Source organism: Choloepus didactylus, chromosome X, assembly GCF_015220235.1.
Source record: "Choloepus didactylus isolate mChoDid1 chromosome X, mChoDid1.pri, whole genome shotgun sequence".
NCBI classification, from domain to species: domain Eukaryota; kingdom Metazoa; phylum Chordata; class Mammalia; order Pilosa; family Megalonychidae; genus Choloepus; species Choloepus didactylus.
Window position 1 is genome coordinate 129,025,177 of NC_051334.1, and position 24,776 is coordinate 129,049,952.

The following is a 24,776-nucleotide window of genomic DNA, read 5'->3' on the forward strand; positions in this document are numbered from 1 at the left end:
ATGGAGGATAAGATGACAGACCACTCTGCTGGGTTGTGATTGGAGGCTTGTTCCATTAGGTTCCTGGGCTTTGACTTAGGGCTGTCGTGGAGCAGAACCAGCCAAATGGAGGGGGGCACATCTATCCCCCAAGAATCTGTTCATCCCCTATTGGCTGTGGGTATAGAAAAGCAAGAAATAACTGGGGGCCCCAAAGTCGCATTTTTGTTCCTCTGTGTAGCATGTTGGAAGTGTCTTAGGTATTCCAGAAGTTCAGGAAGGCTGCTGGCATGACTCTTTGGTGATTCCAGAAATACTGAGAACCTTTCTGAGGTGTTTGTGGGCCCCGGCTGCTCTCTGTATACTGTAGTTTCTGAATGTAGCCTTTGATGGCCTGATGCTGGGTAACTATGTGCAGCCTCCAACTTGGTCCCTTGCCTAAGGTGAGTAACTTGACTGCTAGATCAGTGGTAAAGAATACTAGCTTTGTTTATTTCTTACTTGGACTGTTCCTGAAGGGTGGGGGAGTGGGAGATAAGTTAATGTTTGGATGATTGAAATTCCAAGTCTATAATCCTTATCCAAAACCATTAGGGTCAGAGGTATTTCAAAAATCTGGATTTTTTTTTTTTTAGATTTTAGAAAGACAATACTGTGCGTATAGTATATTATAACATATATTCCCAGTGTGGTCAGGGGCAGCACTCCATGATCAAATACATTATTATTTTGATAGAAAATGTGAATATTTCCCCAAAGTGGAAGAAATAAAGTCTTTAAATAGTCTTATATCAGTTCAAGTCAGGTTTTGCTACCAAATTAGCTTCGGGGGAAAAAATCTTTCAGTTTTTAGAGTGTTTTAGATTCAGGAATTGCTGATAAAGGATTGTAGACCTGTAATTGATGCTGGTTTCATAGCTTTAATCAAATTGATGCACCAGGGAAATCACATTCTCAATGGATATTTCCTGGGTGTGGTTCTTTGATGAGGCATTGTGGAGATGATGGACTCCTTACCATGTTCCTTTTGAAGACCTTTTCTTTTTCCCATTCTTCTTTTTCTTCCTTTTGGCAGGGATTCATGCAGGTGGCTTTCCTTATAGTACCCTTTCCTTCAAAATGTAGACTCTGGGAGAACTGAAGAACAAAATGCTAAAGAATATACACATGACAAAACCAACAAGTCCGTAATGCAGATCATTTATATTAATAAGAGCTCTCAGCAAGATAGTGACTCATATCAATCATTTCTAAACTTGAACTAAACTGAACCATTAAATCACTTGTAGGTGGAGGGACTCTACAAACAGGAGTTTCATTCTTTTGTCAGGCCTCAGTCCTGTGGAAGGTCTTTGACCCTGATAATATTTTAGTCCATTTCTCACTGGTAGATACAGATACCTCAAGGGCAAACATTCAGCATATCTGGCTGCCAGGAGTGGTTGAACCTCTTGGGGTATGTGTTCAACATGCAGATTTTTGGGTCTGAGGCCCAAGACCTTTTGAATCAGAATTCCTATTGGGGGAACCCAGGAATACACTTATGTATCGTGCTCTGCAGGAGAGTCTTGGTACCTCTTAGCATTTGAGAGACACTGCTTGGATGAAGGTCATACTGCCACCTTGCAGATTTTCAAAGGCTGTAACACACTAAGGTCACACCTAAGTAGTACGAAACTGATTTGTCTCTTAGGAGTCTGCAGCTGGCAAGGTTCTTATTTGGCTTGATCTAGGAGGAGAATAGAAGAGTAGAACTACATAGGCATGCTCAGAAACAAACCACTGAAATTGAAGGGAGGTTTGGAGCCTGACAGTGGCAGAATCAATAGGGTTGCCAGGTAAAATATAGGGTACTCAGTTAAATTTGAATTTCAGATAAATAATGAATAATTTTTTAGGATAAGTGTGTCCTAAATATTACACAGAAATTCAAATTTAACTGGGCATCCTATATTTTTATTTGCTAAATCTGGCAATACTAGGTATTGATAAACCCACCTTCTTCCATGGGAGGCAAACCGGAAGGCATCTGTGTACTTGTCCCATGTTCAGAATCTGTTTTCACTTGCCCTGGGTTAAAAGCTAAGACTGACTATGTCTGTCATGTTGAATTTGAAGAATTGAAAAAGTGAGGCTTGTTCTAGAAGCTAAGAGGAAGTGGTCTAGGGGCTACAAAGGCCTATGAAAAATGTTAAAAACTTGGCCTAAAAAAAGCTCTCCCCATCTGCTATCCCCCCAAAAAACACTCTTTCTTTTCTTACTGTCTCACTCACGTACACGTATGTGCATGTGCAAACAAAACATGTACTTGGGAAAACCAGCTGCTTGCCTTTTTAATTTTTTATATTAAACATTTTTTGCATTAGAGTTTCTGTTAATTTTTTCTTGATTATTAAAGTAACATGGGCTCACTGTGTCCAGCATTTTTCTTGATAACCATACTTAATTCTTTTTCAATTGCAGATATTTCTCCTGGCCTGTCCACCATGTCGGGGAGCTATCGTTGTCTTCAAGTAAGGGAAAATTGTTTTTTGCTCTGTTGCCATTGCTGTTCAGACTGTTTTTGTCTATTTGATGATAAAGGATGATGAGCACATTGCTATCAACATCTTGTCTTGAACTGCTTTGTCTCTGAGCTTCCCCAAGGGGCAAAAGTCTACGAGGGGCCAGTGAAATGGGGAAATGTGTGTGGAGATTTGGTGTTTGTCGTGCCCTGACATCTTTTGGGCAAATCCTTGTGGTATTGGTTTATGGCCAGGACATGCTGTTTTGGAAGGTTGCTGCCCTCCTAAAGTTTCTCTCGAGGGCATGCCAGAAGTCAGAGAGCTTCCCTCCTTGCAAGAGTCTTTGCCTTGTAATCCCACTGCTCTACTGAGGAAATGTTTCTTCACTTTGAAGCGCATTGCTCTTGTGTTTTTGTGTTTTTGTTTTTTAAAAGTGCAAATTAAAGTGGGGAGGGAAAAATATCACCTTATTACAGGTCCTGACTTTCTTAAAAATAGCAAGCATCAAATCCATTAAAGTGTATTGCAGGCAAATTGTGTTTATCTGAAGGTAAGTTTGCTTAAATGAAATTCTCAAGAGTCCTGGAACCCTCATTTTAACCATGAATTGTGACCATCTCACTTATCAAACCTTTTATTAGAGTTGCTAATGAGACACTAAATTGATCGAATTAATTTCATCTGTCTCCCCCAGCCCTGGTCCCCATTTTGGAGCTGTTCAGAAACAGTGAAATGGCTGTTAAAAAAAAAAAAAAAAAGGAACAGGAAGTAAAGAGCCTAGCAGATCCTTGGATAATTGAGAGTGGTGTAAATGGATTTCTAATTTGCTTAGATCATTAAAGCGTTAGGTAGGGGGGAAAATATCCCATTTGCTGTTTCAAATAGCTCCTTGAAATAGCCACTTAGTCTCTTGCCTTAGGTAAGTAGCTTTCTGCTGGGTGAGGGGTAATGGATTCTGATTTCATGTATTTCTTACTTGGACAGCTCCTAAGGGATAGGGGTATTGAACCCTGTTTTGCTCCCTTGATTTTCAGAAATGAGCTCAATTATTCAGTGTAATGTTTTTAAAGTAACATTTGTTGGTTTTATTTCATTATTATGAAAGTAACAATTCTCATTGTAGAAAATACAGAGATACATAAAGAAGAAAATAAACATTACTTATAATCCTACCACCAAGAGATCATTTTGGTTTCTTTCTTTTTTAATTAGCAGATATATTATATATTTAGTTTTTTTCTCATGTCTTTTCTAAATTTAACTTAACATATATATGTTTATGCACATAAATAAATGCATAAATAAAATCACCAGATTTATTTTTTTTTAGTGGTCCTGTTTTTTTTCTTTTCCCTTTTTGTTTGGCTCCTATCTCTACCTTTCCATGCCTATTCCTACATATAAACAAACAAATATGTATCCTTCCATATTTTTCTTGATGCTCATGTAATCATATATATACATATATATTCAGGTTCACGTGAACATACACATATATAGGAGATTTGGATTTGTTGTTCATTGTTTTACAAAATGGGATCTTATTATATATACTTTAATGCATCTTGCTTTTCTCATTCAACAATATCTCATGGAAATCTGTTAAAGTCAATTGGTATAGCTCTTATTCTTTTTAAAGGCTGCAAAATATTTCATGGGTGCCCAACAATTTATTCAGCCATTCTCTTATTCATGAACATTTACCTTGTTTCCAGATTTCTGCCACTATAATCAATGCTGAAGTAAATATAATTGCGCATATGCCCTCACATACTGTGCTTTCAGTTTACACAGACACTTATTTATTTATTTATGTTAACATATGTTGCCATATTGATTTACAAAAAGTCTCTTATCTGCCAAACTTCATGTTTTCCTTTTGTATGTAATGTACAAGAGTATCCTTTTCTTTATATCCCTACTGGCCATAGTTGTGTTATGGTTCTTTTATAATTTCGGCAACCTAATGGTTGCAATTTCCCTAGTTACTAGTGAATTTTAGTATTATTTCATATGTTTTTTTTTTGTCCAATTAAATTTGCTCTTGTCTAAATTGTCTATTAATAGCATCTGCCCATTTTCCTATGTGGTGCTTATGTTTTTCTTAATTTGTAAAAACTCTTTGTGTATTTTAGATATTAATCTTTGGTCTATGATCATTGTTACAGATCTCTTTACCAAATAATTGTTTATGTATTGACTTCATTTTTGATGTATTTTTCCATATAAATTTAATTTTTTTATGTGTCAAAATATAACTATCTTTTCTTTTATAATTTCTGGGTTTCCAGTCTTGGTTAAGAAATTCTGTTTGATCTCTAGATTTTATATATATAATCTAGATTTTCTTACCAGATTAAAAAATATGTCTTAATCCATCTAGAATTTATTTTCGTATATGCTACGAGGTAGGGGCCTGCTTTTGTTTTCTGTTTTTAAAAAGTTTATTGCGGTAACATGTACAACTCAAAATTTCTCATTTTAACCACATTCAGGTATACAATTCAGTGGTATTAATTACGTTCACAATGTCCTACCGTTGCCACCATCCATTACCAAAACTTTTTCATCACCCCAAATAGTAACTCTGTCCCCATTTAAAAATAATTTACTCTCCACCTCTGCCCCTCACTCCCTGGTAATCTGTATCTACTTTTATTTTCTTAAAGACAGATAACCAGTTGTGCTGGCATAATATGTTAAATAATCCATATTTTTTCCTGTGAATTCAACTAGCACAATTTTCCTGAGAATTGAAACTATTCTGTTTTATCTATTTGCATACCAAAATAATATTGATTCGATTACATTAGCTGTTAAAAATATATTCCTTAACTATTCTTGGGCATTTTTCCTTACATACAAATTTTAAGATCCCTTTTATTCACCCTCCCCCGCAAATACTATTGGAATTCCAATTAGAATTGCATTAAATTTATATTACAGTTTTGTGAGAATTTTTTAAAAAAGTATATTGCTCTGTGTATCCGTCTCTTTCTTTCTTTACTGGCCCATTGCTGTGCCAGCCATGAATGCGTTTGCCAGCTTCCCAGCTAAGAAGGGGCTGGCGTGTTCTTTATGGAGGAATGCCCGATCACTGCAGGGAAGGGGTATGGTGGGCACAGCAGGCTGCATTCCACATGCTGGGCAGAGGCTGGCAATTCTCTTTGGGGTGGAGAAGGGGCAGGAGTCTCCACAGGGCTCCTGTGGTCCACTTGACAAGAGGGAATGACAGCTCCCCGGTGTTCTGGCTGGGTCCCAGAGTGCATCATTTATGTGCTACTCAGTTGACATGTGACTTGCCATTGCCTGCTGCTGGAAAGGCTGCCTCAGTGGTCCTTGCTCCTCTGTCACATGGCAATGCATATGACAGCCTCTCCTTTCTTCCGGATTCCATTGAATTTCAGCTTCTTGCTTCTGTGGCTTTCTCTTTCTCTGTCTGAATTTCATTCTGCTTATAAAGGACTCCAGTAATAGGATTAAGACCCATCTTGGGCCACACCTTGACTGAAGTAACCTCATCAAAGGTCCTCCTTACAATGGGGATCATAGTCACAGGAATGAATTAAGTTTAAAAGCAAGTTTCTCTGGGGTACATACTTCTAACCACTAACCACAGCAACTGTGAATAACGCTATTATGAACATTTGTGCACAAGTCTTTGCATGACGTAAGTTTTCAACTTATTTGGGTAAATACCAAGGAAAGCAATTACTGGATTGTATGTTAAGACTATAGTTAGTTTTGTAAGAAACTGCCAGAATGTCTTCTAAAATGGCTGTACCATTTTGCATTCCCACAAGCAATGAATATGAGTTCCTGTTGCTCTACATCCTTGCCAGCATTTGGTATTGTCAGTGTTTTGGATTTTAGACATTTTAATAAGTGCGTAGTGGTATCGTATTGTTTTAATTTGTATTTCCCTAATACATATGATTTTGAGAATCTTTTCATATGTTTGTTTGCCATCTGTATATCTTCTGTGGTGAGGTGTCTGTTTGGATCTTTTGCCCATTTTCAAATTGGGCTGTTTGTTTTCTTATTGAGTTTTTTTTTTTTTAACTTTCCAAAACCAACTTTATTTAATTACGGCTAATTCCTCCTTCTCAAATGTTGATGTCTCTTGTAATTTTATCAAACAAATAATTATAAACATGCTTCTTTTCAACTGTTCAACTAACTTATCTTTTTTTTTTTCCTTTTTTTTTTTTTAATCTTCATTTTATTGAGATATATTCACATACCACGCAGTCATACAAAACAAATCGTACTTTCGATTGTTTACAGTACCATTACATAGTGGTACATTCATCACCCAAATCAATCCCTGACACCTTCATTAGCACACACACAAAAATAACAAGAATAATAATTAGAGTGAAAAAGAGCAATTGAAGTAAAAAAGAACACTGGGTACCTTTGTCTGTTTGTTTCCTTCCCCTATTTTTCTACTCATCCATCCATAAACTAGACAAAGTGGAGTGTGGTCCTTATGGCTTTCCCAATCCCATTGTCACCCCTCATAAGCTACATTTTTATACAACTGTCTTCGAGATTCATGGGTTCTGGGTTGTAGTTTGATAGTTTCAGGTATCCACCACCAGCTACCCCAATTCTTTAGAACCTAAAAAGGGTTGTCTAAAGTGTGCATAAGAGTGCCGACCAGAGTGACCTCTCGGCTCCTTTTGGAATCTCTCTGCCACTGAAGCTTATTTCATTTCCTTTCACATCCCCCTTTTGGTCAAGAAGATGTTCTCCGTCCCACGATGCCGGGTCTACATTCCTCCCCGGGAGTCATATTCCACGTTGCCAGGGAGATTCACTCCCCTGGGTGTCTGATCCCACGTAGGGGGGAGGGCAGTGATTTCACCTTTCAAGTTGGCTTAGCTAGAGAGAGAGGGCCACATCTGAGCAACAAAGAGGCATTTGGGAGGAGGCTCTTAGGCACAACCATAGGGAGGCCTAGCCTCTCCTTTGCAGCAACCGTCTTCCCAAGGGTAAAACCTGTGGTAGAGGGCTCAACCCATCAAACCACCAGTCCCCTATGTCTGTGGTCATGTTAGCAACCATTGAGGTGGGGTAGGCCAATACCCCTGCATTCTCCACAGGCTCCTCAAGGGGGCACTACATCTTTTTTTTTTCCTTGTTTTTCTTTTTTTCTTTTTTTTTTTTAACTTTCCCTTCTTTTTTAAATCAACTGTATGAAAAAAAAGTTAAAAAGAAAACAAACATACAATAAAAGAACATTTCAAAGAGACCATAACAAGGGAGTAAGAAAAAGACAACTAACCTAAGATAACTGCTTAACTTCCAACATGTTCCTACTTTACCCCAAGAAAGTTACCTAATATAGCAACATTTCTGTGAACTTGCTCCTACTATATCCATCAGAAATTAACAGACCATAGTCATTCCTGGGCATCCCCAGAACGTTAAATAGCTTATCTGTTCTTCTTGGATTATTGTTCCCCCTTCCTTAATTGCTCTCTATTGCTAGTTCCCCTACATTCTACATTATAAACCATTTGTTTTACATTTTTCAAAGTTCACATTAGTGGTAGCATATAATATTTCTCTTTTTGTGCCTGGCTTATTTCGCTCAGCATTATGTCTTCAAGGTTCATCCATGTTGTCATATGTTTCACGAGATCGTTCCTTCTTACTGCCGCGTAGTATTCCATCGTGTATATATACCACATTTTATTTATCCACTCATCTGTTGAAGGACATTTGGGTTGTTTCCATCTCTTGGCAATTGGGAATAATGCTGCTATGAACATTGGCGTGCAGATATCTGTTCGTGTCACTGCTTTCCGATCTTCCGGGTATATACCGAGAAGTGCAATCGCTGGATCGATTGGTAACTCTATATCTAGTTTTCTAAGGAACTGCCAGACTGACTTCCAGAGTGGCTGAACCATTATACAGTCCCACCAACAATGAATAAGAGTTCCAATTTCTCCACATCCCCTCCAGCATTTGTAGTTTCCTGTTTGTTTAATGGCAGCCATTCTAACCGGTGTTAGATGGTATCTCATTGTGGTCTTAATTTGCATCTCTCTAATAGCTAGTGAAGCTGAACATTTTTTCATGTGTTTCTTGGCCATTTGTATTTCCTCTTCAGAGAACTGTCTTTTCATATCTTTTGCCCATTTTATTTTGTTTTTTTTTTTTTTTTAATCATCATTTTATTGAGATTTATTCACATACCACGCAGTCATACAAAACAAATTGTACTTTCGATTGTTTACAGTACCATTACATAGTTGTACATTCATCACCTAAATCAATCCCTGACACCTTCATTAGCACACACACAAAAATAACAAGAATAATAATTAGAGTGAAAAAGAGCAATTGAAGTAAAAAAGAACACTAGGTACCTTTGTCTGTTTGTTTGCTTCCCCTACTTTTCTACACATCCATCCATAAACTAGACAAAGTGGAGTTTGGTCCTTATGGCATTCCCAATCCCACTGTCACCCCTCATAAGCTACATTTTTATACAACTGTCTTCGAGATTCATGGGTTCTGGGTTGTAGTTTAATAGTTTCAGGTATCCACCACCAGCTACCCCAATTCTTTAGAACCTAAAAAAGGTTGTCTAAAGTGTGCGTAAGAGTGCCCACCAGAGTGATCTCTCGGCTCGTTTTGGAATCTCTCTGCCACTGAAGCTTATTTCATTTCCTTTCACATCCCCCTTTTGGTCAAGAAGATGTTCTCCATCCCACGATGCCGGGTCTACATTCCTCCCCGGGAGTCATATTCCACGTTGCCAGGGAGATTCACTTCCCTGGGTGTCTGATCCCACGTAGGGGGGAGGGCAGTGATTTCACCTTTCAAGTTGGCTTAGCCAGAGAGAGAGGGCCACATCTGAGCAACAAAGAGGCATTCAGGAGGAGACTCTTAGGCACAAATACAGGGAGGCCTAGCCTCTCCTTTGCAGCAACCGTCTTCCCAAGGGTAAAACTTATGGTAGAGGGCTCAACCCATCAAACCACCAGTCCCCTATGTCTGTGGTCATGTTAGCAACCATGGAGGTGGGGTAGGCGAATACCCCTGCATTCTCCACAGGCTCCTCAAGGGGGCACTACATCTTTTTTTTTCTTTTTTTTCCTTGTTTGTCTTTTTTCTTTTTTTTAACTTTCCCTTCTTTTTTCAAATCAACTGTATGAAAAAGAAAGTTAAAAAGAAAACAAACATACAATAAAAGAACATTTCAAAGAGACCATAGCAAGGGAGTAAGAAAAAGACAACTAACCTAAGATAACTGCTTAACTTCCAACATGTTCCTACTTTACCCCAAGAAAGTTACATAATATAGCAACATTTCAGTGAACTTGTTCCTACTACATCCATCAGAAATTAACAGACCATAGTCATTTCTGGGCATCCCCAGAACGTTAAATAGCTTATCTGTTCTTCTTGGATTATTGTTCCCCCTTCCTTAATTGCTCTCTACTGCTAGTTCCCCTACATTCTACATTATAAACCATTTGTTTTACATTTTTCAAAGTTCACATTAGTGGTAGCATATAATATTTCTCTTTTTGTGCCTGGCTTATTTCGCTCAGCATTATGTCTTCAAGGTTCATCCATGTTGTCATATGTTTCACCAGATCGTTCCTTCTTACTGCCGCGTAGTATTCCATCGTGTGTATATACCACATTTTATTTATCCACTCATCTGTTGAAGGACATTTGGGTTGTTTCCATCTCTTGGCAATTGTGAATAATGCTGCTATGAACATTGGCGTGCAGATATCTGTTCGTGTCACTGCTTTCCGATCTTCCGGGTATATACCGAGAAGTGCAATCGCCGGATCGAATGGTAGCTCTATATCTAGTTTTCTAAGGAACTGCCAGACTGACTTCCAGAGTGGCTGAACCATTATACAGTCCCACCAACAATGAATAAGAGTTCCAATTTCTCCACATCCCCTCCAGCATTTGTAGTTTCCTGTTTGTTTAATGGCAGCCATTCTAACCGGTGTTAGATGGTATCTCATTGTGGTCTTAATTTGCATCTCTCTAATAGCTAGTGAAGCTGAACATTTTTTCATGTGTTTCTTGGCCATTTGTATTTCCTCTTCAGAGAACTGTCTTTTCATATCTTTTGCCCATTTTATAATTGGGCTGTCTGTACTATTGTCATTGAGTTGTAGGATTTCTTTGTATATGCAAGATATCAGTCTTTTGTCAGATACATGGTTTCCAAAAATTTTTTCCCATTGAGTTGGCTGCCTCTTTACCTTTTTGAGAAATTCCTTTGAGGTGCAGAAACTTCTAAGCTTGAGGAGTTCCCATTTATCTATTTTTTCTTTTGTTGCTTGTGCTTTGGGTGTAAAGTCTGGGAAGTGGCCGCCTAATACAAGGTTTTGAAGATGTTTTCCTACATTATCTTCTAGGAGTTTTATGGTACTTTCTTTTATATTGAGATCTTTGGTCCATTTTGAGTTAATTTTTGTGTAGGGGGTGAGGTAGGGGTCCTCTTTCATTCTTTTGGATATGGATATCCAACTCTCCCAGCCCCATTTGTTGAAAAGACCATTATGGCTCAGTTCGGTGACTTTGGGGGCCTTATCAAAGATCAGTCGGCCATAGATCTGAGGGTCTATCTCTGAATTCTCAATTCGATTCCATTGATCTATATGTCTATCTTTGTGCCAGTACCATGCTGTTTTGGCAACTGTGGCTTTATAATAAGCTTCAAAGTCAGGGAGTGTAAGTCCTCCCACTTCGTTTTTCTTTTTTAGAGTGTCTTTAGCAATTGGAGGCATCTTCCCTTTCCAAATAAATTTGATAACTAGCTTTTCCAAGTCTGCAAAGTAGGTTGTTGGAATTTTGATTGGGATTGCATTGAATCTGTAGATGAGTTTGGGTAGAATTGACATCTTAATGACATTTAGCCTTCCTATCCATGAACATGGAATATTTTTCCATCTTTTAAGGTCCCCTTCTATTTCTTTTAGTAGAGTTATGTAGTTTTCTTTGTATAGGTCTTTTACATCTTTGGTTAAGTTTATTCCTAGGTACTTGATTTTTTTAGTTGCTATTGAAAATGGTATCTTTTTCTTGAGTGTCTCTTCAGTTTGTTCATTTCTAGCATATAGAAACATTACTGACTTATGTGCATTAATCTTGTATCCCGCTACTTTGCTAAATTTGTTTATTAGCTCTAGTAGGTGTATCGTTGATTTCTCAGGGTTTTCTAGATATAAGATCATATCATCTGCAAACAATGACAGTTTTACTTCTTCTTTTCCAATTTGGATGCCTTTTATTTCTTTGTCTTGCCGGATTGCCCTGGCTAGCACTTCCAGCACAATGTTGAATAACAGTGGTGACAGCGGGCATCCTTGTCTTGTTCCTGATCTTAGAGGGAAGGCTTTCAGTCTCTCACCATTGAGTACTATGCTGGCTGTGGGTTTTTCATATATGCTCTTTATCATGTTGAGGAAGTTTCCTTCAATTCCTACCTTTTGAAGTGTTTTTATCAAAAAGGGATGTTGGATTTTGTCAAATGCTTTTTCAGCATCTATTGAGATGATCAATTGATTTTTCCCTTTCGAGTTTTTAATGTGTTGTAATACATTGATTGTTTTTCTTATGTTGAACCATCCTTGCATGCCTGGAATGAACCCCACTTGGTCATGGTGTATGATTTTTTTAATGTGTCTTTGGATTCGATTTGCAAGTATTTTGTTGAGGATTTTTGCATCTATATTCATTAGGGAGATTGGCCGGTAGTTTTCCTTTTTTGTAGCATCTTTGCCTGGTTTTGGTATTAGATTGATGTTAGCTTCATAAAATGAGTTAGGTAGTGTTCCATTTTTTTCAATGTTTTGAAAGAGTTTGAGTAAGATTGGTGTCAGTTCTTTCTGGAAAGAACTCTCTCCTATAGATAGATCAACCAGACAGAAGACCAATAAGGAAATTGAAAACCTAAACAATCTGATAAATGAATTAGATTTAACAGACATATACAGGACATTACATCCCAAATCACCAGGATACACATACTTTTCTAGTGCTCATGGAACTTTCTCCAGAATAGATCATATGCTGGGACATAAAACAAACCTCAATAAATTTAAAATGATTGAAATTATTCAAAGCACATTCTGTGACCACAATGGAATACAATTAGAAGTCAATAGCCATCAGAGACTTAGAAAATTCACAAATACCTGGAGGTTAAACAACACACTCCTAAACAATCAGTGGGTTAAAGAAGAAATAGCAAGAGAAATTGCTAAATATTTAGAGACGAATGAAAATGAGAACACAACATACCAAAACCTATGGGATGCAGCAAAAGCAGTACTAAGGGGGAAATTTATAGCACTAAACGCATATATTAAAAAGGAAGAAAGAGCCAAAATCAAAGAACTAATGGATCAACTGAAGAAGCTAGAAAATGAACAGCAAACCAATCCTAAACCAAGTACAAGAAAAGAAATAACAAGGATTAAAGCAGAAATAAATGACATAGAGAACAAAAAAACAATAGAAAGGATAAATATCACCAAAAGTTGGTTCTTTGAGAAGATCAACAAGATTGACAAGCCCCTAGCTAGACTGACAAAATCAAAAAGAGAGAAGACCCATATAAACAAAATAATGAATGAAAAAGGTGACATAACTGCAGATCCTGAAGAATTTAAAAAAATTATAAGAGGATATTATGAACAATTGCCCATTTTTTAATTGGGCCGACTGTACTATTGTCATTGAGTTGTAGGATTTCTTTATATATGCAAGATATCAGTCTTTTGTCAGATACATGGTTTCCAAAAATTTTTTCCCATTGAGTTGGCTGCCTCTTTACCTTTTTGAGAAATTCCTTTCAGGTGCAGAAACTTCTAAGCTTGAGGAGTTCCCATTTATGTATTTTCTCTTTTGTTGCTTGTGCTTTGGGTGTAAAGTCTAGGAAGTGGCCGCCTAATACAAGGTCTTGAAGATGTTTTCCTACATTATCTTCTAGGAGTTTTATGGTACTTTCTTTTATATTGAGATCTTTGGTCCATTTTGAGTTAATTTTTGTGTAGGGGGTGAGGTAGGGGTCCTCTTTCATTCTTTTGGATATGGATATCCAACTCTCCCAGCCCCATTTGTTGAAAAGACCATTATGACTCAGTTCAGTGACTTTGGGGGCCTTATCAAAGATCAGTCGGCCATAGATCTGAGGGTCTATCTCCGAATTCTCAATTCGATTCCATTGATCTATATGTCTATCTTTGTGCCAGTACCATGCTGTTTTGGCAACTGTGGCTTTATAATAAGCTTCAAAGTCAGGGAGTGTAAGTCCTCCCACTTCGTTTTTCTTTTTTAGAGTGTCTTTAGCAATTCGAGGCATCTTCCCTTTCCAAATAAATTTGATAACTAGCTTTTCCAAGTCTGCAAAGTAGGTTGTTGGAATTTTGATTGGGATTGCATTGAATCTGTAGATGAGTTTGGGTAGAATTGATATCTTAATGACATTTAGTCTTCCTATCCATGAACATGGAATATTTTTCCATCTTTTAAGGTCCCCTTCTATTTCTTTTAGTAGAGTTATGTAGTTTTCTTTGTATAGGTCTTTTATATCTTTGGTTAAGTTTATTCCTAGGTACTTGATTTTTTTGGTTGCTATTGAAAATGGTATCTTTTTCTTGAGTGTCTCTTCAGTTTGTTCACTTCTAGCATATAGAAACATTACTGACTTATGTGCATTAACCTTGTATCCTGCTACTTTGCTAAATTTGTTTATTAGCTCTAGTAGCTGTATCGTCGATTTCTCAGGGTTTTCTAGATATAAGATCATATCATCTGCAAACAATGACAGTTTTACTTCTTCTTTTCCAATTTGGATGCCTTTTATTTCTTTGTCTTGCCGGATTGCCCTGGCTAGCACTTCCAGCACAATGTTGAATAACAGTGGTGACAGCGGGCATCCTTGTCTTGTTCCTGATCTTAGAGGGAAGGCTTTCAGTCTCTCACCATTGAGTACTATGCTGGCTGTGGGTTTTTCATATATGCTCTTTATCATGCTGAGGAAGTTTCCTTCAATTGCTACCTTTTGAAGTGTTTTTATCAGAAAGGGATGTTGGATTTTGTCAAATGCTTTTTCAGCATCTATTGAGATGATCAATTGATTTTTCCCTTTTGACTTGTTAATGTGTTGTAATACATTGATTGATTTTCTTATGTTGAACCATCCTTGCATGCCTGGAATGAACCCCACTTGGTCATGGTGTATGATTTTTTTTAATGTGTCTTTGGATTCGATTTGCAAGTATTTTGTTGAGGATTTTTGCATCTATATTCATTAGGGAGATTGGCCGGTTGTTTTCCTTTTTTGTAGCATCTTTGCCTGGTTTTGGTATTAGATTGATGTTAGCTTCATAAAATGAGTTAGGTAGTGTTCCATTTTCTTCAATGTTTTGAAAGAGTTTGAGTAAGATTGGTGTCAGTTCTTTCTGGAAAGTTTGGTAGAATTCCCCTGTGAAGCCATCTGGCCCTGGGCATTTATTTGTGGGAAGATTTTTGATGACTGATTGGATCTCTTTGCTTGTGATGGGTTGGTTGAGGTCTTCTATTTCTTCTCTGGTCAGTCTAGGTTGTTCATATGTTTCCAGGAAATTGTCCGTTTCCTCTACATTATCCAGTTTGTTGCCATACAGTTGTTCATAGTATCCTCTTATAATTTTTTTAATTTCTTCAGGATCTGCAGTTATGTCACCTTTTTCATTCATTATTTTGTTTATATGGGTCTTCTCTCTTTTTGATTTTGTCAGTCTAGCTAGGGGCTTGTCAATCTTGTTGATCTTCTCAAAGAACCAACTTTTGGTGATATTTGTCCTCTATTGTTTTTTTGTTCTCTATGTCATTCATTTCTGCTTTAATCCTTGTTATTTCTTTTCTTGTACTTGGTTTAGGATTGGTTTGCTGTTCATTTTCTAGCTTCTTCAGTTGATCCATTAGTTCTTTGATTTTGGCTCTTTCTTCCTTTTTAATATATGCGTTTAGTGCTATAAATTTCCCCCTTAGCACTGCTTTTGCTGCATCCCATAGGTTTTGGTATGTTGTGTTCTCATTTTCATTCGTCTCTATATATTTAGCAATTTCTCTTGCTATTTCTTCTTTAACCCACTGATTGTTTAGGAGTGTGTTGTTTAACCTCCAGGTATTTGTGAATTTTCTAAGTCTCTGATGGTTATTGACTTCTAATTGTATTCCATTGTGGTCAGAGAATGTGCTTTGAATAATTTCAATCTTTTTAAATTTATTGAGGCTTGTTTTATGTCCCAGCATATGATCTATTCTGGAGAAAGTTCCATGAGCACTAGAAAAGTATGTGTATCCTGGTGATTTGGGATGTAATGTCCTGTATATGTCTGTTAAATCTAATTCATTTATCAGATTGTTTAGGTTTTCAATTTCCTTATTGGTCTTCTGTCTGATTGATCTATCTATAGGAGAGAGTGATGTGTTGAAGTCTCCCACAATTATTGTGGAAACATCAATTGCTTCCTTTAGTTTTGCCAGTGTTTCTCTCATGTATTTTGTGGCATCTTGATTGGGTGCATAGACATTTATGATTGTTATTTCTTCTTCCTGAATTGCCCCTTTTATTAGTATGTAGTGGCCTTCTTTGTGTCTCAAAACATCCCTGCATTTGAAGTCTATTTTATCTGAGATTAATATTGCTACACCTGCTTTCTTTTGGCTGTAGCTTGCATGAAATATTTTTTTCCATCCTTTCTCTTTCAGTTTCTTTGTGTCCCTGTGTCTAAGATGAGTCTCTTGTATGCAACATATTGATGGTTCATTTTTTTTGATCCATTCTGTGAATCTATATCTTTTAATTGGGGAGTTTAATCCATTTACATTCAACGTTATAACCGTGAAGGCATTTCTTGAATCAGCCATCTTATCCTTTGGTTTATGTTTATCATATTTTCCCCCTCTGTCTATTAATATCCTTTATTGTACCCATACCGAATCTCTTTAGTACTGAACCTTTCTCCAAGTCTCTCTGTCCTTTCTTTGTTTCTCTGTCTGTAGGGCTCCCTTGAGTATCTCCAGTAGGGCAGGTCTCTTGTTAGCAAATTCTCTCAGCATTTGTTTGTCTGTGAAAAATTTAAGCTCTCCCTCAAATTTGAAGGAGAGCTTTGCTGGATAAAGTATTCTTGGCTGGAAATTTTTCTCACTCAGAATTTTAAATATATCGTGCCACTGCCTTCTCGCCTCCATGGTGGCTGCTGAGTAGTCACTACTTAGTCTTATGCTGTTTCCTTTGTATGTGGTGAATTGCTTTTCTTTTGCTACTTTCAGAACTTGCTCCTTCTCTTTCGTGTTTGACAGTGTGATCAGAATATATCTCGGAGTGGGTTCATTTGGATTTATTCTATTTGGGGTTCGCTGAGCATTTATGATTTGTGTATTTATGTTGTTTAGAAGATTTGGGAAGTTTTCCCCAACAATTTCTTTGAATACTCTTCCTAGACCTTTACCCTTTTCTTCCCCTTCTGGGACACCAATGAGTCTTATATTTGGACGTTTCATATTATCTATCATATCCCTGAGGTCAGTTTCGATTTTTTCAATTTTTTTCCCCATTCTTTCTTTTATGCTTTCATTTTCCATTCTGTCATCTTCCAGGTCACTGATTCGTTGTTCAACTTCCTCTAGTCTTGTACTATGAGTGTCCAGAATCTTTTTAATTTGGTCAACAGTTTCTTTAATTTCCATAAGATCATCCATTTTTTTATTTAGTCTTGCAATGTCTTCTTTATGCTCTTCTAGGGTCTTCTTGATTTCCTTTGTCTCCCGTACTATGGTCTCATTGTTCATCTTTAGTTCTTTGAGTAGCTGCTCTAGGTGCTGTGTCTCTTCTGATCTTTTGATTTGGGTGCTTGGCCTTGGGTTATACATATCGTCTGTTTTTTTCATATGCTTTATAATTGTCTGTTGTTTTTGGCCTCGTGGCATTTGCTGAACTTGATAGGGTTCTTTTAGGTTTTGTAGACCAATTGAAGTCCTTATCTCTAATTTATCAGATCTACAGCTTCGTGGAGTACACTTTGTCTAACTATCCAGCAGGTGGCGTCCACGAGCCACCTGTTCTCCACAAGCCAGTTCTCCCCTGCTTAGCCTTTTTGGTGAGTGGGGGAGTGAGTCTTGTGGGGTCCAATTGGTGTACCAAGCTTGCGTGTGTAGTTGGTGTTGCCTGCCCTGTATATGGGGCGTGTTTCTGGGCAGTCAGGGAGGGGGGGGGTGGCTCTAAAAATCAAATCTCCCTGGTGATCCTAGAGTTTTAAAGCTGCTGCAATAGTCTAATCCTTCAGTTCAGTCCTGCCACAGTTTGTCTCTTCCACTGACCCACAAGTCCTTGGTATTGGCGTATGGCTCCTGAGACTTGCAAGTGGGCCCCTCTTCCAGGCCGTGCACCCCGGGTCCTCTGTTGAGGGATGACTGTGCTATGTCACAGGTGAGTGCCGTCCCCCCAGGGCAGTTCTGGGCTGCTGGGCTGTGTAGGGAGGCTCCCAGTCTGCTGAAATGATGGCTGAATGGGGCTTTGTTAATTCACACTGCTCTACCTTCCCAACTCTGGGACAATCAGCTGAGGTTGCAGGGAAGGCTAATGTCCACGCCCAGTTTTGTGGTGTGTGCCTGTTATTTGAAGCACTTCCGTCACACTGGGTTGTCTGGGGCAGTTCTGGGCTATGGGGCTGGCGATGGGCAGGAGTGTTTCCTGTCCACCAGGATGATGACTGTGAGCGGACACCCCCCTTTTCTTGGGAATTTGTGGTGTTTAGTGAATTTTCTCAGCCACTGGATTATTGCGTTTTGTCTCAGAGCTCTCCTAGTTCTGCTCTTGTCTTGACCTGCCCTAATTGCAAGTCTTTGAAGCTTTCTGTATTGGGCTTCTTAGAGTAATTGTTTTAGAAAAAGAAAAAAGGATTAAAAAAAAAGGGCCCTCCTCAGAGATCTAATGGGTTATTGAAATGCTAAGAGACAAAGCAACCAGGGCCATTAAGGAAAGGTCCACAGGGCAGAGAGATCAGCTTTTCTTCGGGATTTGCATATGCGCCTCCGGGCCTGAGCTCGGGCCTGAGCTCTGCCCTTCCCCTTTCTATGTTCACCAGAACTCCAAAAATCCTCAGCTTTTATTTTGGAGTTTTTCGTGTTGTTTTTTTTCTATGCCTGTCTCCTCTCTGCTGGGCTGGCTGCTCTCAGATTCTCTGGTGTCTGGTCTCCGTGTATCTATGGTTGGAGTTTGGATCAGCAGAATGAGTTTCCGATAAGGGCTGCCACTGCAGTTCTCCCTTCTCCTTCCCGGAGCTGACAGCCCCTCCTCCCACGGGACTGAGCCTGGCAGGGAGGGGCGCGGGTCCCCTGGCCGCAAAAACTTACAGATTTCGCTGATCTCAGCAGTTCAACATTTTCATGAGTGTTGTATGAAGTATGCCCAAAGTCAGATTGCTCTGTGGTGTCCAGTCCACGCAGTTCCTGGCTTTCTACCTACTTTCCTGGAGGAGTAACTAAAACATACAGCTCACCAGTCTGCCATCTTGCCCCGCCTCTTCTTATTGAGTTTTAAGAATTCTTTGTATATTTTGAAGTCTTTTATCAGATATGTTTTTTTGCAAATATTTTCTCCCAGTCTGTGCCTTCTCTTCACAAAGCAGAATATTTTAATTTTAGCGATGTCCAACTTACCACTTTTTTGGATCCTTTCATGGCCCAAGTTTTTAGTGTTGAATTTAAAAACTGATTGCCAAAACTATAGTCAGTTAGATTTTCTCCTATGTTTTAGAAGCTTTATAGTTTTCGTTTAGGTCTGTGACTCATTTTGAGTTAATTTTTGTTGTATTTTACATTTTTATTGGTTAAATCTATTGATTTCTAAAACCCCTTCAGTGCCTCTTTGTTGCTCAGATGTGGCCCTCTCTCTCTGGCTAAGCCAACTTGAAAGGTGAAATCACTGCCCTCCCCCCTACGTGGGATCAGACACCCAGGGAAGTGAATCTCCCTGGCAACGTGGAATATGACTCCCAGGGAGGAATGTAGACCTGGCACCGTGGGACGGAGAACATCTTCCTGACCAAAAGGGGGATGTGAAAGGAAATGAAATAAGCTTCAGTGGCAGAGAGATTCCAAAAGGAGCCGAGAGGTCACTCTGGTGGGCACTCTTATGCACACTTTAGACAACCCTTTTTAGGTTCTAAAGAATTGGGGTAGCTGGTGGTGGATACCTGAAACTATCAAACTACAACCCAGAACCCATGAATCTCGAAGACAGCTGTATAAAAATGTAGCTTATGAGGGGTGACAATGGGATTGGGAAAGCCATAAGGACCAAACACCACTTTGTCTAGTTTATGGATGGATGTGTAGAAAAGTAGGGGAGGGAAACAGACAGACAAAGGTACCCAGTGTTCTTTTTTACTTCAATTGCTCTTTTTCACTCTAATTATTATTCTTGTTATTTTTGTGTGTGTGCTAATGAAGGTGTCAGGGATTGATTTAGGTGATGAATGTACAACTATGTAATGGTACTGTAAACAATCGAAAGTACAATTTGTTTTGTATGACTGCGTGGTATGTGAATATATCTCAATAAAATGATGATTTAAAAAAAAAAAAAAAAAAAAAAATAAAACCCCTTCAGAACTTGGCAATTTCTTCCATTGCTTTCATGTTTGAAAAAACTTTTTCCATTCTAAGAGCAGATAGACAATCTAGTTTTTTAATAGTTTTTAAAATATTTAACTTATCAGTCCATCTAAAATTCATTTTGGGAATAGAACAAGGTAGAGATGTAACATATATTCCCCCCAAATAATTTACTTAAGCATTGTTTGTTGAATAACTATTTCCCTATGATTATTACTACTACACTTTTATCATATACTAAATTCTTATATATGCTCAGGTTCATTTTTGGGCTTTTTGTATTACTCCATTGATTTTTCTGTTGGATTTTCTGCCAGTTTTGCATTCTTTTATTAGCAGAAACTGGTAGGCCAGATTTTCTTTTGCCATTTTCCCCAGCCCATTACAAATCTATTCTTTTTTCTTAGCTAGTCTCAACCATATTTTTCTTCCAAATGTTTTGTCAGGTTCTCCCCAAAATCCTGTTATGATTTTGATTGGAGTTTCTTTAAGCCTAAAATTTCATTTTGGAAGAATTAACATGTTTACAACATTGAGTCTTCCCATCCAGGAAAAGACATGGTATATTTTTTTAATGTGGAAAATTTAAGTTTTCTTTTATGCTACTTAGTAATGTGTGTGTGTGTGTGTGTGTGTGTGTGAGAGAGAGAGAGAGAGAGAGAGAGAGAGAGAGAGAGAGAGAGAGAGAGAGAGAGAGAGAGAGAAAGATTATTCCTGGCTTGTTTTTTGTTTATGTTATCAGTATGAATGGATCTTTTCATCTTATGATATTTTTCAACTAGTTGTTTCAATATTTATTGCAGGTACATAGGAAAGATTTTGATTTGTATGCTTATTTTATAATTGGCCACCATGCTTAACTCTTATTTCTAATAGTTTTTCAACTGTGTCATTTGGATTATTTTGGATATTAATCAGATTAACTCCCATACAGTAACTTTATGTCCTTTAAAAGAGCAAAACTTTTGTTTTTGTTTTTGCTTTTCTTTTTAAAGCCTGACTATATTGGCTAGAACTTCCAGGACAATGTTAAGTAATAGTGGTACTAGCAGAAATCTATGCCTTTCTTCTGATTTTAATGAGACGGTCTCTGCTGTTTCACTATTGACTCTTGATGTTGGCTGTTGCTTTGTTAGATGTTCTTTGTAATGGTAGGGAATTATCTTATTCTTAACTCATCCAGTCTTTTTAAAAATCAATAATAGAGAGGATCTAAGATGGTGGCATAGAGAGGAATGGAAGCTAAGTAGTCCCCCTGGAGCAACTGAAAAAAAAACCAGGAACAACTAGTAAATAATCTGGAGTAACTGCGGGGGGACAAACATGACCGTCCACTCATCATACACCAATCTGCATTGGGCGGAATGCCTGAGATCACAGCATAAAATCCGTAAGTAAAAACTGCGGATCCAAGTCGGGAGACCCCTCCCCCACAGCCCGAGCTGCAAAGCCTCGTGGTGCTAGAGAGAAGCTCTCTCCCAGCAAGCGAATATAGCTCAGCTGAGCTCCAACTGGGTTTTTAATTAGTGAGTGTGAACTGGTCACTATGAGGTACGAATCCCCAACAAGCAGACAGAGGCTTTGGGTTACATCTGACCTGGGAGAGCCGGAGGGTGAATGCAGACTGGCCCTGAAGGGGCTTTTTGTCCCTGTTTCAACTCAGTGGAGAAAGCCACAACCATTTTCAGTTCCCAGCGCTCTGACCCAGACAAGGGTGGAGATAGCATAAGCAGAGTCTATTCAAATGCTAATGACCTCTCCCTAGGGGTATCTTCCCTAAGAGGAAAGGGGTGGGGCCCAGCTCTACTACCTGCCTTCCATTCAGAACCAGACCCCAGAGTCTGGGGAAAAACAGCCGTGGGCCACATCTTCTTATACCAGTCTGGAGTGACAGGCTGACAGGCACCACCTGCTGGGCAGAAAAGCACAGTGATCTGAGGCATCACAGGGTGTACCAACTTTCTAAGACACACCCACAGGGAAACCAGATACTGAATATTTCTTCCTTCTATGACCTGAGCCCGTTCTGGTCTGGGAAAACCTGATTTGGGTAACCAAGGAAACCATGCCTAGACAACAGAAAACTACAACCTACACTAAGAAAAATGAAGTAATGGCTCAGTCAAAGGAATAAACTTACACTTCAACTGTGATACAGGAATGTAAACAACTAATAATAAGTCAATTCAAAAAGTTTCGGGAAGATATGGTGAAAGAGCTGAACCATATAATGAAAACACAGGACGTACATAAGGTAGAAATTGAAAATTCGAAAACCAACTGGCAGAATCTATGGAAATGAAAGGCACAACACAACAAATGAAAGACACAATGGAAACATACAACAGCAGATCTCAAAAGGCAGAAGAAAACACTCAGGAACTGGAGAACAAGGTACCTGAAAGCCTACACACAAAAGAACAGATAGAGAAAAGAATGGAAAAATACGAGCAACATCTCCAGGAACTTAAAGACAAAATGAAAAGCAAAAATGTACATGTTATTGGTGTCCCAGAAGGAGAAGAGAAGGGAAAAGGGGCAGAAGCAATAATAGAGGAAATAATCAATGAAAATTTCCCATCTCTTATCAAAGACATAAAATTACGGATCCAAGAAGCACAGCGTACCCCAAACAGAATAGATCTGAATAGGCTTACGCCAAGACACTTAATAATCAGATTATCAAACGCCAAAGATAGAGAGAATCCTGAAAGCAGCAAGAGAAAAGCGATCTATCACATACAAAGGAAGCCTGATAAAACTATGTGTGGATTTCTCAATAGAAACCATGGAGGCAAGAAGGAAGTGGGGTGATATATTTAAGATACTGAAGGAGAAAAACCACCAACCAAGGATCCTATATCCAGCAAAACTATCCTTCAGATATGAGGGAGAGCTTAAAATATTCTCTGACAAACAGACAGTGACAGAGTTTGTGAACAAGATACCTGCTCTACAGGAAACACTTAAGGAAGCACTGCAGACAGAAAGGAAAAGACAGGAGTGAGAGGATTGGAAAACAATTTTGGGAAATAGTAGCACAGCAATGTAAGTACACTGAACAAAGATGACTGTGGATATGGTTGAAAGAGGAAGGCTGGGGCCATGTGGGACACCAGAACAAAAGACAAAGGATAAAGACTGGGACTGTGTAACTCAGGGAAACCTAGGGTGCTCAATGATTGTAACAAAAGGTACAAATATGTTTTTACATAAGGTAGAACAAATGAATGTCAACATTGCAAGGTGTCAAAAATAAGGTGGGATTGGGGGGGAAATACAATCAATGCAAACTAGAGGCTAGAATTAACAGAAACATTGTATTATGCTTCCTTTAATGTAACAAAAGCAATATACCAAAGCTAAATGCATATGGGGGAGGAATAGGGGAAGGGTATGGGACTCCTGGCATTGGTGATGTTGTCTGACTTGTTATTCTACTTGAGGTTAATGCTGTCTTTCCTTTTGTCGTTTTCTAGCTATCAAGTTTTTTTATATATTTTTTTATTTGTTTGTTTTTCTCTCTTTCTCTTTTTCTTTTGCCTCTCCACCTTCTTTGACTCTTCCTCTGTCTTTGTGGAATAAATGGAGAGTAGCAATGGTGCTCAATACATAAATACGTGATTATGTGGGGAACCAACAATTGTTTACTTAGGATGGAATGTATAGTGTGTGAACAAAACCATCTTAAAAGAAATGGGTTGATGAAGAAACCTTGAGGGCACTATATTGATTGAAATCAGACAGACACATAAAGGCAAATATTGCAGGGTCTCACTGATATGAACTAATTATAATATGTAAACTCATAGACATGAAACATAAGTTACCAGGTGTGCCGGTTTGAATGTATTATGTCCCCCAGAAAAAGCCCATATTCTTTGATGCAGTCTTTTGGGGCAGACATTTTGGTGCTGATTAGATTTGCATGGAAATGCGCCCCACCCTACTGTAGGTGATAACTCTGATGAGATATTTCCATGGAGGCATGGCCCCACCCATTGAGGGTGGGCCTTGATCAGTGGAGCCATATGAATGAGCTGACAGGCAGAGGGAACTCAGTGCAGCTGTGAGGGACTTTTTGAAGAGGAGTTACAGCCAAGAAGAACACTTTGAAGAAAGCACAGGAGCTGCAGATGAGACACAGTTTGAAGACGGCTGTTGAAAGCAGACTCTTGCTCTGGAGAAGCTAAGAGAGGACAAATTCCCCAAGTGCAACTAAGAGTGACATTTTTGAGGAACTGCAGCCTAGAGAGGAACATCCTGGGAGAAAGCCATTTTGAAACCAGAACTTTGGAGCAGACACCAGCCATGTGCCGTTCCAGCTAACAGAGGTTTTCTGGACACCATTGGCCATCCTCCACCGAAGGTACCCGATTGTTGATGTGTTACCTTGGACACTTTATGGCCTTAAGACTGTAACTGTGTAACCAAATAAACCCCCTTTATAAAAGCCAATCCATTTCTGGTGTTTTGCATTCTGGCAGCATTAGCAAACTAGAACACCAGGATACAGAATGAGGCTAAAGAATGGGGAGCAGTTGCTTATTATGAGCAGAATGTTCAACTAGTGTGAACTTAAACGTTTGGAAATGGACAGGGGTGATGGTAGCATGTTGTGAGAATAAC

The 24,776-nt window shown here is 38.6% G+C and overlaps 1 protein-coding gene across 15 annotated transcripts in view; it reads left to right on the forward strand.

The window, feature by feature from the left end:
* The window catches only part of TMEM164 (transmembrane protein 164), a 318,291-nt gene that overhangs the window by 150,076 nt on the left and 143,439 nt on the right, over positions 1-24,776 (forward strand). For 13 of the 15 annotated variants that reach the window (XM_037822468.1, XM_037822481.1, XM_037822466.1 and 10 more), the window contains one exon: positions 2,443-2,492. The exons of the other annotated variants lie outside the window; for them this stretch is intronic. In XM_037822468.1, the coding sequence (XP_037678396.1) occupies positions 2,443-2,492 (50 nt within the window). The remainder of the gene's footprint in view (positions 1-2,442; positions 2,493-24,776) is intronic. 15 annotated transcript variants of the gene reach the window in all.